At 43.4% G+C, this 15,575-nt stretch overlaps 1 protein-coding gene across 18 annotated transcripts in view; it reads right to left on the bottom strand.

Annotated features, from left to right (window-relative positions):
- Positions 1 to 15,575, bottom strand: part of ADD1 (adducin 1) — an 86,307-nt gene that overhangs the window by 32,118 nt on the left and 38,614 nt on the right. For all 18 annotated transcript variants that reach the window (XM_034958239.4, XM_034958231.4, XM_034958240.4 and 15 more), the window contains 3 exons: positions 13,401 to 13,552; positions 3,912 to 3,992; positions 3,235 to 3,384 (listed from right to left, as the gene is read on the bottom strand). In XM_034958239.4, the coding sequence (XP_034814130.1) occupies positions 3,235 to 3,384; positions 3,912 to 3,992; positions 13,401 to 13,552 (383 nt within the window). The remainder of the gene's footprint in view (positions 1 to 3,234; positions 3,385 to 3,911; positions 3,993 to 13,400; positions 13,553 to 15,575) is intronic.

Below are 15,575 nucleotides of genomic sequence, written 5' to 3'. Positions count from 1 at the left end.
CTTTCTAGACTTTTTCCCACTGATATAAGTGCTATGTAAACCTGGATTTAATTATACAATGAGCACTGCATCTAGTGCAAGGAGCAGACCACAGACTCCTCTGAGGACTCAGTGCATTTCAAAAGAAGGCTTCCCATCAGGTATGGTGGCTCACACCTGTAATCCCAACACTCAAGAGGCTAAGGCAGGTGGATCACTTGAGCCTGGAAGTTCGAGGTCAGCCTGGGCAACAAAGTGAGACCCCCGCCTCTACAAATAATATTTTTAAATTAGCCAGATGTGATGGCATGCACCTGTAGTCAAGAGGCTACTCTAGAGGCTGAGGCAGGAGGAATCCTGAACCCAGGAATTCAAAGCCAGCCTGGGCAACATATGAGACCCTCATCTCCTTTAAAAAAAAAAAAAAGAGGAGGAGGTTTTCCAAGTGCTCTAAAGTTTTTCTGTACTTTTTATCTTAGGTTGTAGATAACATTGAAACACCTAAAAATTAGGTGAAAGCAAATTTATACAAGTTTGTATATATATAATATAATTATATATATACAATTTATATATAATTTTTTATATAATTTCTCATATAATTTCTCTACATGTATTTAAGTAAAATTGACTCTCAAAGAGAAAAATCTAAGTGTTCATAGAGTCCTTAAGTTTCCTAAAATTCCCCAGAGTGGCCTCAGAATATGCCATTTTTGAAGGTCTTCTAAAGAGAAGGCCTATAGACAGCAACATTATGACCCTAAAGTAACAGGCTCCAAAGATTCAAAAACTATCTTTATCAATTCCATAGAGAAAAGTTAACCTAAAAAGACAATACCACATTTAACTCCTTCCAAAGTATCAGCTCTCATACAAGAAGAAATTTCCTTACCAAGCAAAATTATTTTGATAATTTTTAAAAAGAGGCTGGGCACAGTGGCTCATGCCCATAAACCCAGTCATTTGGGAGCCAAGGTGGGCAGATCACTTGAAGCCAGGAGTTCGAGACCAGCCTGGTCAACATGGTGAAACCCCGTCTCTACCAAAAAGTAAAAACATTAGCCAGGTGCAGTGGCGTGCACCTGTAGTCCCACCTACTCAGGAGGCTGAGGTGGGAGAATCATTAGAACCCAGGAGATGCAAGTTGCAGTGAGCCAAGATCGTGCCACTGCACTCCAGCCTGGGAGACAGGGTGAGATCCTGTCTCAGAAAAACAAACAAAAACACGTTACATGATAGCTGTTCATAACCATACTGTCAAAGGTACCTTTAATAGTTCTTTAAAATCCATAAATATTTTAGTGGCTGGAGTGCCATGCATTCTTTCAGGAAAAAAAAAATCACATCATTCACACAATGATGTATCTAATAAAACCACGATGTTGACATAAGAACCATATGTTCAGAGTGAAACAAACCAGAGGTAATGTTCATCCAAATAATCCAACACACGTGACATTAAAACATCAAGATCAGGTCAGGCGTGGTGGCTCATGCCTATAATCCCAGCACTTTGGGAGGCCAAGGTGGGCAGATCACTTGAGGTCAGGAGTTCGAGACCAGCCGGGCCAACATGATGAAACCCCATCTTGACTAAAAACACAAAAATTAGCCGGGCATGGTGGTGTGCACCTGTAGTCCCAGCTACTTGGGAGGCTGAGGCAAGAGAACTGCTTGAACCCGAGGGGCAGAGGTTGCAGTGAGCTGAGAATGTGCCACTGCACTTCAGCCTGCGTGACACAGCAAGACTCCATCTCCAAAAAAAAAAACCAAGATCAATTAAAATACAGCATTACTGGGCCGGGTGCAGTGGCTCACGCCTGTAATCCCAGCACTTTGGGAGGCCGAAGCGGGCGGATCACGAGGTCAGGCGATCAAGACCATCCTGGCTAACATGGTGAAACCCCGTCTCTACTAAAAATACAAAAAATTAGCCATGCGAGGTGGCAGGCACCTGTAGTCCCAGCTACTTGGGAGGCTGAGGCAGGAGAATGGCGTGAACCCGGGAGGCAGAGCTTGCAGTGAGCCGCGATCGCGCCATTGCACTCCAGCCTGGATGACAGAGCGAGACTCCGTCTCAAAAAAAAAAAAAAAAATACAGCATAACTGAATCAATAAGGTCATCTGTTGTACAATAAACCCCAAAAGTCCTTATATAAAATTGGTGATAAAAAGCATACTTCTCAAGTACTGTGCTTTCACATGACATTGAGCAGATAGCCTGCACGTGCACTTTCATACGGAGGGGTCTGGGGCTTTGTCAGAGCGGCCCGTTCACACCAGAAGGGGTAAGGCTTGGTGCACAGCTGAGGAGGAGGGTTCCTGAGCAGCTTGGAAGCTAAGCCTTGTAACAGCCTGCACTGCCTGTGTCTCCTCTCCCAGCCGCTCCTTTTCTTCTTCCCCGTCACAATCCAGCCTGGGTCCCGCTGGTTGGCTGCGGGGAGCTGGACAGGTTGGTTTCTAGGCCTCAACCTCTCCCTTTCCCCAGCTCGTCCCCACAGACTGTCCTCACGTTCAAGTCTCCCACACCCCAAACACCCTTCCCCGAGCCCACAGCACCCTCCACCCACCACCCCAGCTTGCCCTCTCCTTCTTTTCCCATTCTTCTCGAACGAGATGCCTGCTTACTGCTGTCATTTTGCATGTCCCCACAGTCTTCAACACCCTGAAATCTTACCTCTCCCTCAATTCTCTATGACTTTGTTTTGTTTACTGTTATTTTATTTTTTTGAGACAAGGTCTTACTCTGTCACCCAAGCTAGAGTTCAGAGGCACAACCATAGCTCACTGAAACCTCAACATCCTTGGCTCAAAATCTTCCCACCTCAGCCTCCCAAGTAGCTGGAAGTACAGGCATGCACCACACTGGTTAATTTTTTAATTTTTTTTGTACAGACGGGGTCTCACTATGTTGCCCAGGCTGGTCTCCAACTCCTGGGCTCAGCAATCCTCCCGCCTCAGCATTCCGAAGTAGTGTGATTACAGGCATGAGCCACCATGCCCGGCCAATTGTTAAATCTAATAGGCATTTTCAGACTTATTACATGTTTTTCCAAATTAAATGGGATATATGGACCCCTTAAAAGGAAAAAAAATTATTTTAAGAAAGTCAAACTTAGTGGTACACCATTTTTTTTTATATTCAACAAAATTAGTTTTACTGACTATAAACAACAAGGGCAATTCAGAGGAAACGTGCAGTGCCTTTCACTAAGCAGCTTTAAAACTTGAGATGCTACCAGGGCAGCCACTCACCGCAGCCCCTGCTGGGGTGTGAATGTGCACAACGCACTTCACGTCCGGGCGTGCAGCATAAATTGCAGAGTGTAAGGTGAAGCCGGCTTGATTTACTCCCAGATTAGTGCTTCCACGATCTACTATATCTCCTTGTAGATTGATCTTAACCTGAAAATAAAAAAATAAAAATTTAAAATACCAAGAGGACTTCATTTTTTCTTTTTTTTTTTTTTGATAGGGTCTGGCTCTGTCGCCCAGGCTGGAGTGCAGTGGTGCAACCTCGGCTTACTGCAGCCTCCACCTCCCAGGTTCAAACAATCCTCCCACCTCAGCTTCCCAGGTGGCTGGGACTACAGGCGTGCACCACCATGCCCAGCTAATTTTTGTATTTTTTTGTAGAGGTGGGGTATCGCCATGTTGGCCAGGCTGGTCTCGAACTTAAGTATTGGAATTACAGGCATGAGCCACTGCACCCCAGCCCAAGAGGACTTCAAATTACCCTAACTAGAAACTATTCAAACTCAAGGTTACAATATTTGTAACTTCTCTCAAAGGTTTTTCTCTAACTGAACACACCACATAAAACATAGGCTCTTTCTTGTTTCTTGGGTTTTACATATTTAGCTGATCCGACGATGTTGAATGACCTAACATGACCTGCACATACAAGCTGCCAAAGAGAAGGACATTCTTACCAAACTGGATGCAGTCACTTCACTGTAAAGAAGCCCAAAAGGGACAATGAGGAAGTGTTCCTGCTCGGAGTTCACTCTGGTCTGTGGGGAAAATGACTGAATTAGCTCAAAGATCCAAGTGAAATTATTTGCATCTCTTTCAGGCTACAAACTCACGGGTTTGTTCAGAACACTGAGTGAGCTATGCAGGGAAGCGTCCATGCACAATGCCTGTCACGAAGCCAAGGGGTACTGGAAGCTTTCCATTATTCTACTGTACTAATTTATCACATATATGAAGTGCTTCTTGCTCACGTTCATGATAACTGACTTTATAGAGGGAAAAAACAGTTTCACACTAGCCTTCTGACAGGTCAATAAATTACTGCTGGGTTACTCTATCGCACTTTCTGGTGGCTACTAGTGTCAAAGGCAAAAAGGTGTCACTCCTCAGGGATATAATAATGAAAACCAAAACTTACATTGTTTTTTTTTTTTTTTTGAGACAGGGTCTCACTCTGTTGCCCAGGCTGGAGTGCAGTGGCGTGATCATGGCTCACTGCAACTTCTGCCTCCCAGGCTCAAATGATCCTCCCACCTCAGCCTCCTGAGTAGCTGGGACTACAAGCGCACAATACTGTGACCGGCTAATTTTTGTATTTTGTATAGAGACAGGGTTTCACCATGCTGGCCAGGCTGGTCTCAAAAACTCCTGGGCTCAACTGGATCTGCCTTCCTTGGCATCTCAAAGTGCTGGGATTACAGGCATGAGCCACTGTGCCTGGCCAAAACTTACTTTTAAAAAGTCAAACAGAATGTCCTTTTTTTTTTTCCTTGCTGCAGTAGGCATTGACAAAATGAATTTTTAAAAATACTTGACACCTAGGCTGGGCACTGTGGCTCAAGCCTGTAATCCCAGCACTTTGGGAGGCGAAGACGGGTGGATCACTTGAGGCCAGGAGTTTGGGACCAGCCTGGTCAACATGGCAAAACCCCGTCTCTACTAAAAAAATAAAATAAAATAGACAACTTAGCCGCCTGTGGTGGCAGGCGCCTGTAGTCCCAGACACTCAGGTGGCTGAGGCACGAGAATCACTTGGAACCCAGGAGGCAGAGGTTGCAGTCAGTCATGATCATGCCACTGCACTCTAGCCTGGGTGACAGACAAGACCCTGTCTCAAAAAAATAAATAAAATAAATAAAAAATAAAAAAATAATTAAAACCAACTTGTATCCTTACTACTTGATCTGGTTTTTTTGTTTTTTTTTTGTTTTTGAGATGGGGTCTCACTCTGTTACCCAGGCTGTAATGCAGTGGCGCGATCACGCTCACTGCAGCCTCAACCTCCTGACTCAAGTGATCCACACATCTCAGCCTCCTGAGTAGCTGGGACTACAGGCACAAGTCATTAAGCCTGGCTATTTTTTTATTTTTTATTTTGGTAGAGATGGGGTCTCACTAAGTTGCCCAGGCTGGTCTTGAACTCCTGAACTCAAGCAACCCTCCCGCCTCAGCCTCTCAAAATGCTAGGCTTACAGGTGTGAGCCACTGTGCCCAGCATAATCCATTTCTTAAGTCTCTACAACACCACATCCTCATTGCCTTCGTTGGTTTGCCTCTTCCACAGTATGTTTTTCTCTCCACAGTAATTAATTCAATGCAGATTTGGTTTACACTATGCATCAAGCATATGCTAGACACTAGGAATACAGCAGTAAAAAAGAAGAGACCTGCCCTCAAAAATATTCATTCTAGTTTTTATAATGATTTTAGTATAGGCTCAAAAGGCTTCCTAAAGATTAAGTTCAAATACATTTACTACTGGGTTAAGGAACCCAGAATCCTAACTAGGGTCGGACAGTTGGAGCTGAGTGTTTGTTGAAAAGGACTTAAGGTGTTTAGTCCAGCTTCCTAACCCACATAGTGATTTCTTCTGTAGTGGCCCAAACAGAAGCATACCCAGGGTCTGCTTGTTTTAGTTTCAGTGATGAGGATGCTTACCCCAGCCTCCCTCATTTATTCATTCAGGAAAGAAATGACCACCTACTCGCTGAGAGCCCACCATGTCATGGGCGCTGAAGCACTGTCATAAACAGATGCTGCAGAGACTTAAGGATTAAAACGTTCTTTCTAGCACTGAGAAGAAATCTGTTTTCCTGTGTTTGTCACCACTGCCTCTAGTATATAACACAGAACAAATTCTAACCCCCTTCTACAATTTAATTTTCAGACATCTAAATCTATCCTGTCTCCCCTTATATGATCTGTAGGCTAAACTCACCTGATTGTCTCTGTAGAGCATAACAGGGTTAAGAGCACAAAATCCAAAGTCAGATAAGACTTAAGTTCAAATCCTAGCTCTGCCAAGAACTGGCTATGGTGTTCTGGGCACCCTGAGCTCCTGTTTTCCTCATGACTAAGTGGGGATGGAAGAGCTTGTGTCTACAATAAAGCTCGCAATAAACGGCATCTACCCATTATTACCATCATTAGTGGTAGTGGGAGCAGCAACACTAAATCATTGCTAGGGGTCATTTACATGGATAGTGAACTACAACACCCAGTCTCTATAAATCCCTATGACCCACTTCTTTGCAATGCTGAGTCAGCCTTGCTTTCTATTTCCTAAAGTCAGCTCCTTTATCTTTTTTTTTTCTTTTTTTGAGACAAAGCTCACTCTGTCACCCAGGCTGGAGTGCAGGGGCACGATCTCAGCTCACTACAACCTTTGCCTCCCGGGTTCAAGCGATTCTCCTGCCTCAGCCTCTGAGTAGCTGGGATTACAGGCACACCATGCCCAGCTAATTTCTGTATTTTTAGTAGAGACGAGGTTTCACCACGTCTGCCAGGCTGGTCTCAAAGTCCTGGCCTCAAGTGATGCACCCACTTTTTCTGGCCTCCAAAAATGCTGGGATTAGAGGCGTGAGCCACCGTGCCCAGCCTCCTTTATCTTAAAAAGCATGCTGACCTTTTTTTTTTTTAATAGAGACAGGGTTTCACTATGTTGCCCAAGCTGGTCCCAAACTTTTGAGCTCAAGTGATCCTCCTGCCTTGGCCTCTGAAAGTGTTGGGATTACAGGCGGGAGTCACTGCATCCAGCCCATCCTAACTTGTTAAACTATTTAACACAAAAGTAAGCAGTTGTCTAATTGCTAAGCTCAGTCAAAACAAAACATAAAACAAGGGATCTGTGTATATACTGGTTGGAATGAAGAAAATTAAGGATGAAAATAAGAAAAGATTAAGTTTCAGATTTTTGTTTTGCTTCTTTTAAAAGCCTTTATTTTAAAAACACACATACAAGGGTATTTACAAGATATAAGACAATGTAAGTATAATAATAAATCAAACATCCATGTATCTATCAATTAGCTTAAGAAATACAATAATTCTAGTGGCCAGGCATGGTGGCTCATGCCTGTAATCCCAGCACTTTGGGAGGGCGAGAAGGGCGGATCACAAGGTCAGGAGATGGAGACCACCCTGGCTAAAATGGTGAAACCCTGTCTCTACTAAAAATACAAAAATAATTAGCCGGGTGTGGTGGCGGGCGACTGTACTCCCAGCTACTCGGGAGGTTGAGGCAGGAGAATGGTGTGAACCTGGGAGGCAGAGCTTGCAGTGAGCAGAGATCGTGCCACTGACTCTAGCCTGGGTGACAGGGTGAGACTCTGTCTCAAACAACAACAACAAAAGAAATCTGATGTCTATAAAATGACGTTTCATTGTGATATGAATTTATAATTTCCTGGTGACCAAATGATTTCAGTAACTTTTCATATTTTTATAAGGCATTCTTATTTCCCCTTCTGTGAAATTCCTTTCTTGCCTTTTGTCCATTTTATACTGGTTTGTCTTTTTCTTACTGACAGTTATCTATTCCAGATATTATTTCTTTTTTTTTTTTTTTTTTTTGAGACGGAGTCTCACTCTGTCACCCAGGCTGGATGGCACAATTTCAGCTCACTGCAACCTTCACCTCCCAAGTTCAAGTGATTCCTGTCTCAGCCTCCCAGTAGCTGGGATTACAGGTGTGCGCCACCACGCCTGGCTAATTTTGCATTTTTAGCAGAGACGGAGTTTCACATGTTGGCCACACTGGTCTCAAACTCCTGGCCTCAAGTGATGTGCCCACCTTGGTCTCCCAAAGTGCAGAGATTACAGGTGTGAGCCACCGCACCCAGCCTCAGATATTAACTTCCGTTGGCTACATGTGGGACAAACCTTCCAGGTTGCGGCTTTTATTATTACTGTCTTTATGGTATCTTTTACCTTTTTTTTGAGACAGGGTCTCACTCTGCCACCCAGGCTGGAGTGCAGTGGCACAATCTCAGCTCACTGCAACCTCTGCCTCTAGGGTTCAAGCAATTCTCCTGTCTCAGCCTCCCCAGCAGCTGGGACTACAGGCACACCACCATGCCTGGCCAAATTTTTTGTATTTTTTGGTAGAAATGGGTTTCATCATGTTGGCCAGGCTGGTCTCAAACTCCTGACGTCAGGTGATCCACCCACCTCAGCCTCCCAAAATGCTGGGATTACAGGCATGAGCCACCACGCCTGGCCTATGGTATCTTTTAATAAGGAAAAAGTTTGTTTACTTTAAATGTAGACAAATTTATCCATCTTTTCTTTTACGATAAGTGATTTTTGTGTCATAAGACATCTCTCCTTAGGCCAGAGGTTCAAGGCCAGTGATTTTCACCTATATTAGTCCTAAAATTGTTAAAGTATTGCGTTTCACATTTAATCTTTAATTCACTGGGATTGCTTTGTGATTATGTATAGTATAGAAGTCTCATATAATTATTTCCACTTGTGACTTTTCTACCCAAGCATCCCAGCAGCCATCATTGCCAGTCCATCCCCCACCCCACTGAGCTGCAATGCCGACTACGGCATGTCTGTTTCAATGCATGCAGTTTGGCCCTACTGATCCCTCTGCATCTTCCTTTGCCCAAAGGACACTATATTAATTACCACCACTTTATATTAAGTTTGGCATCTGGTAGGAAAAGTCTCCTTGCCTAGCTGTTCTTCAGGGTGTCTTAGCTATTCTTGGCCTTCCGCTCTTCCATCTAAATTTTAGAAGCCTGCTGTCAGGTTCCACACTTAAAAAGTATCACACAACCATTTTTGTCAGTCATTTCTCTTTTGTCTCTCTCTCCCCATACATATATGTACATATTTCATATAGCTGTAAACAGTATATATTTCATATTTTCTCATTTCTGATACCTTTCATTTTTCATGTTTCACTTGTTCTACATGATCTTTGTAATTGTTTTTCATAGTATACAACATTTTCTCAAATTGATATTGAATAACTGAGCCATTTCCTATCTACTGCTGAATACTTAAGGACTCTTAAAATTTTTCATTACTGGCTGGGTGCAGTGGCTCACACCTATAACCCTAGCACTTTGGGAGGCTGAGGTGGGCGGATCACTTGAGGTCAGGAGTTCAAAACCAGCCTGGCCAACATGGTGAAACCCCATCTCTAGTAAAAATAGAAAAAAATTAGCTGGGTGTGGTGGCAGGTGCCTGTAATCCCTGCTACTTGGGAGGCTGAGGCAGCAGAACTGCCTGAACTCAGAAGGTAGAGGTTGAGTGAGCCGAGATCATGCCACTGCACTCCAGCCTGGGCCACAGAGTGAGACTCTGCCTAAAATAATAATAATAATAATAATAATAATAATAATAATTTCATTATTACAAATAATGCTGGGCCGGGCACAGTGGCTCACACCTGTAATCCCAGCACTTTGGGAGGCCGAGGCAGGCGGATCACTTGAGGCCAGGAGTTTGAGCCCAGGCTGGCCAGCATGGTCAAACCCCATCTCTACTAAAAATACTAAAATCAGCTAGTGGCATGGTGGTGCACACCTGTGCATGGTGGCACATGCCTGTTCCTGCTACTTGGGAGGCTGAGGCAGGAGGATCACTTGAACCGAGGCGGCAGAAGTTGCAGTGAGCCAAGATTCCACCACTGCACTCCAGCCTGGGTGACAGAGTGAGACCCTGTCTCAAAAATAATAATAATAATAATAACGCTGTAATTAATAATGTTTCCTTCTTTTACTTATTTTAAGATTTATTTCCAACTGTAAGCTTAACTAACAGATCTATTAATACATACTTTAATTTTAGAGGCTTAAAACATTCAATTCTCTGAATCTAAAGCAAAAAGGAGAAAGTGCAAAACTACAAACATCAAGTAAAAATAGAGAAGGATATTTTGAAGTCACTTTCCTCTGCAGTTGTCCCTCCCCGTCAGACCAGCACTGCTCTCCCTGTGTCTCTTCCCACACATGTACTGCCCCTTCTCTGTGTATGAAGAATGAGACTCTCCTGTTGCAGACCAATGCAGTACCCAATTCAGCACCTCCAGAGGAGACCACTATCACGTCCCTGAAGCACAGGGCACTGGTCACAAAGGTGGGTCCAGACTATCACCTCAGAGGCTTAGCATTCTCTGGAATCCAGAATGGAGTTGAACAAGCACCTGCCAGGTTCTGCAGGTGCGAAGCCTTGACAGCATTCCACTGACATCAGAATGGGCAGGCCAAGCCATCAGCTAAGTGCCACCGAGAGAGGAAGCCCAGTCCACTGTGCTAACTGGGCCACCCCGTCTTGTCCCCCTCCCCCCAGCCCCCACAAACACTTCTCCAAATCCAATGCAATCTTAAAGATCTATTTCAGACAATCATCTCCAATCTTCTAACACCTGTTAGCAATTTTAAATCCCTTTAGCAGAAAATCCCTATGACCCCCTTTCAAAGAAAGGGCAGAATGACCTGCTGTCACTTTTTGTTGACACTGTTAGTATTTGCTTTTCTGTTAAGCGTCTATACCATACCTAGATAGTAAATAAGAAGTGGATGCCATAATAGTAAAACAAAATAAACCAAAACCTTTCTTCCTTAAAGATTCTCTAGTTCTAGTTTATAAGACATAGAAAACATTTTATAGGTAACTTGCATTTCTTTTTACTCGGTATTAAGCCCCAAGGAGATAATTTACAGAAAACACTTTTTTAATTTTGCCAATTCTTAAACAATTAAAGGAGGAGAAAACAAGCAATTTAACCAATTCAAACTTATTTAATCAGCATTCAAAATAGGACTAGGCAAACAGCACTTTAAAACCTGCGAAGAAGGTGAAGCTGTTATCACAGCTAGGGTTACGTTTCCGATCACAGCGGTAACATTTTCACCGCACTGATCTTCAGGCAACCACTTAGCACTAATCTCCACCACAGCATTCTGTCAAGTATAATTAGATGACAGAGGCCAGCAATTTCCCTGCAGGCACCAGGAAGGGAGCTGGCATTTGTGCTAGGCTAACTGGACCCACCAATCAAATGTCAAAAGGTCCCAGCGAGCTCTTGTTCACAACTTCACTGAGGTAATTTCAGTTCAGCCGGGGGTTTCATTCAGTTTTTCACCTAAGTTTACTGCATGCCTACTCTGTGCCACGGGTCCCGGGGCCACAGCAGGGACCACAACAGACGCTCTCCCTGTGGAATTTATATTCCTGTGGGCAGAGACGGACAGCAACAGCTAAACATACAGAATGGATGGGGGTAACTGCTACAGGGGAATAAAGCAGCGATGACATTCTACACAGAGTGAGCGTGCTGCACACAGGAGCATGACATGGTAAGGCTTGCATTTTGAAAAGTTCATTTAAGCGGAAACAAGAACAGATGGATAGAAGGCAACTCAGTCTCTCTGGCAGAGACCAATATCAAGTCCCAGAGGCACAACACACTAATCACAAGGTGAGCTCCAGACCGTCACCTCAAGAGGCTTAGCATTCCTCTGAGTCCAGAATGGAGCTTAACGAAGCACCACTGGTTATGAGTCCATGTGTAGAAAAACCTATGTGTGTGTGAGTATGGAGGAAACATTTCAGCAATCTGAACAGCGCACACACTGCTTGCCTCAAGAGAGATGGAAGTATTGGTGGAATTACTTTTTCTTTAGACATCTGCATAAGGTACACTTGATACAAAAAGCAGGCACTGTATTAACAATTTAAAATATCCTTTAAAAGAAATTACATGAAAAAAACAGAAGACTGGAACAAGTTTCAAAACCAAAGGAAGGAAGCAGTTCAAAGGAAGAAGCTATCTCTACAAAAGAGTAAAGGAACAGAAGAACCCTGGCAATGCACTGTGAATCTAACAAGGCAGGAAGGGGCCGGGCACGGTGGCTCACGCCTGTAATCCCAGCACTTTGGGAGGCCAAGGTGGGCGGATCACAAGGTCAGGAAATCGAGACCATCGTGGCTAACATGGTGAAACCCCGTCTCTACTAAAAATACAAAAAAATTAGCCAGGCGTGGTGGTGGGCGCCTGTAGTCCCAGCTACTCGGGAGGCTGAGGCAGGAGAATGGCGTGAACCCGGGAGGCGGAGCTTGCAGTGAGCCGAGATTGCACCACTGCACTCCAGCCTGGGCGACAGAGCAAGTCTCTGTCTCCAAAAAAAAAAAAAAAGAAGGCAGGAAGGGTGGAATTCCAAGCCAGGGGAGCAAAGTCTGGCCACAGGCAGAAGGCAAGACATTATAACAGGTGGTCAAGAGTACAGAATGGCTACAAATGTCAGTAAGGGTACCCATTTTTTCTGTGACATGATGAGGTCATTTGGTGGAAGAAGGAGGTCAGGAGTCTCAAAGATAGTAGAGAAGGCTTAAATATTAGTAAGGTTGTAAGAGAGATGAGTTATGGTTGCCAGGCTAAGTCATGGGCCCATTTGAGATTTGGGTTGTGAATCTATGGAGAAAGGTAATGGGCTCTGGTGAAGTCATGGGCCCATTTGAGATTTGGGTTGTGAATCTATGGAGAAAGGTAATGGGCTCTGGTGGGAGGACTTCCACAGCAGGATTTGCCTACTCAGAAGCTGGGAGGGATAGTACAGGATTGGCAGAGTATTGCTGAAATGAGGGACCATGAAATACAAGATGGACAAAATAGGGAGTGAAGAATAGGCTAATGGATTGGGATGAAGAAGTGACTGTCCACAAGGGAAGGACTCATGTTGTCCACTGACACAACCACAGTTAGAACAGCGCTTGGTCCAGAGAAAGCAGATACCCAGAATGAAGGAAAAGAGAGCCTAATAATGTTGAAAAATAGTTAAAACTGGAGTAGCTGAAGAAATAAGTTTGAGAGACGGAAGGCTTTGGTCAGACTAAGAAAGAAAACATCATCATTCTTAGGTTTTTAAGCATAAAAATAATTTTAGAAACTGCGTATAATCTGGTAAACACTTAGTTGTTTTATTAGGTTAGCACGCAAAAAAGAAATTTTCAAGAACTGCTGTTCCTGTAACTTTTAACCCAAACTGGCTGATTCTCAGGTTATTACACTCTGTAGTCAGGAATCAGAAGAGGTATTCCAAGACTTACTGAAGCTCAGCCTGCTTCCCTCTTCTCCTAAATGTAAAGAGGTGATGCCAGACACAAAATATTTCATTTATCGTTCAGTTACTAGCCCATTTAATACTCACTGTGATATGATTGTAGATAAGCTGAGACCACCCAAAGAGATCTGCTAGTCTATAAAATGCTGCCAATTTACACCGTAATAACTTCTCTCCTTTGTCATACGCAATAGAATCAGATCCTCTAAGATCGTTCACAGGAGTCACCATACCAAGACCTGAAATAAAGAAAAACAAAACTCAGCCAGGTGCAGTGGTATACGCCTGTAGTCCTAGTTACTTAGAAGGCTAAGGCAGGAGGATCACTTGAAGCCATGAGTTTGAGGCTGTAGTGCTTTATGATAGCAGCTGTGAATAGCCAAGGCAACAAAGCGAGACTTACCAAAAAGCCTCAAATATTAACATTTCTTATCAAATGTAAATCAAATACTAATGGTTCTGAGATATTTATCTTCCACATTAGACAATAAAGTCTTGAAAACTTCAAAGACAATTTCATAATGACTGTTTTCCAATACTAACACAAGTTAGAAATCAATAACAAAAAGATAGCCAAATTTGTGGGGTGCAGTAAAGCAAGCTTAAAAGGAAATTTACAGCATTAAACGTATATTAGAGAAGAAAAGTGTTTTTAAGGCTTTCTGATTAAAGCAAAAGTTGAATCTTTGAGAAGCTTAAAAATAAAATACAAATAATAAAATAAGATAAACCTCTAGCCAGACTTAACAAAAGAAAGGAGATAGAAATAACCAATATGGGCTGGGCGCGGTGGCTCACGCCTGTAATCCCAGCACTTTGGGAGGCCGAGGCGGGAGGATCACAAGGTCAGGAGATCGAGACCATCCTGGCTAACAAGGTGAAACCCTGTCTATACCAAAAATACAAAAAATTAGCCAGACATGGTGGTGGGCGCCTGTACTCCCGCTACTTGGGAGGCTGAGGCAGGAGAACGGCGTGAACCCAGGAGGCGGAGCTTACAGTGAGCCAAGATCGCGCCACTGCACTCCAGCCCAGGTGACAGAGCAAGACTCCATCTCAAAAAAAAAAAAAAAAAGAAAAAAAAGAAAAGAGAAAAATTAGCCAGGCATGGAAGGCATGGAGGATCCCTTAAGCCTAGGAGTTCAAGGTTGTAGAGTGAGCTGTGATCGTGCCACTGTACTCCAGCATGGGTGAAAGAGCAAGAACTTATCTCTAAATAAATAAATACATAAAACAAACAAACAAAAAAACATAATTCACGATAACAAACTAAAGAAGAAAGACTAAGGGATCATTTTAACAGAAAGAAAAGAAGCATTTCACAAAGTTCAACATCCATTCAGAAGGAAAGTTCTCAACAAATCCGGATAATAACTGCAACGATGTGAAACACACTGACTATGTTTAAATCATAAATTCAAATAATACTAAAAAAAAAAAAACAACTAATTGTTCATCACTGAAGGATGATTGGAAGCCAACTTATTATTTCGGAAAGGGATCCTGCCTTTCCTACACAAACTGTACCACCAGGTAACCAAAAGAACTGAAGGGAAGTTTCTCCCGACAGAACATTCTTGCTAATTAATACAGAAGAAATGGGCCAGGTGTGGTGGCTCCTGTTCGTAATCTCAGCACTTAGGGAGGCTGAGGTGAGTGGATTACTTGTGGTCAGGAGTTTGAGACCAGCATGGCCAACATGGTGAAATCCGTCTCTACTAAAAGTAACAAAAATTAGCCAGGTGTGGTGGTGTGTGCCTGTAATCTTAGCTATTCAGGAGGCTGAGGCAGGAGAACAGCTTGAACCTGGGAGGTGGTAGTTTGCAGGGAGCTGAAATCACGCCACTGCACTCCAGCCTGGGAGACAGAGCAAGACGCCGTCTCAAAAACAACAACAAAAAAAACGGAATCCACATGAAAACTTTCCTAGTGGTGGCCATGTGATTTCAGGATGGAGGTTTGAGCTATGGATTAAATGTGACTGTTAATATTCTGTAGACATTAATTACAATATATATCAGATCTGGTGAATGCTATTTAACTTCTAAGAATACCACAGAGCAGACAGGTCAATAGCAAATGTCAGCATATCTAACAGAAACCAGCACCTTATTTTGGGCAATCAGATTTGACTATCCAACCAGACCCATCAGAGACTAATCCAAGGTACAATATGCAGTGGCTCAGATTAGTTGATGCTTTGTCATGTTAACATTTGCAAACTCAATTGCCATGGCAAAGCTGCATTCTTGCACAGCTGAC

This window comes from Pan paniscus, chromosome 3 (genome assembly GCF_029289425.2).
Source record: "Pan paniscus chromosome 3, NHGRI_mPanPan1-v2.0_pri, whole genome shotgun sequence".
NCBI lineage: Eukaryota > Metazoa > Chordata > Mammalia > Primates > Hominidae > Pan > Pan paniscus.
This window is presented reverse-complemented; position numbering and strand designations above follow the sequence as displayed.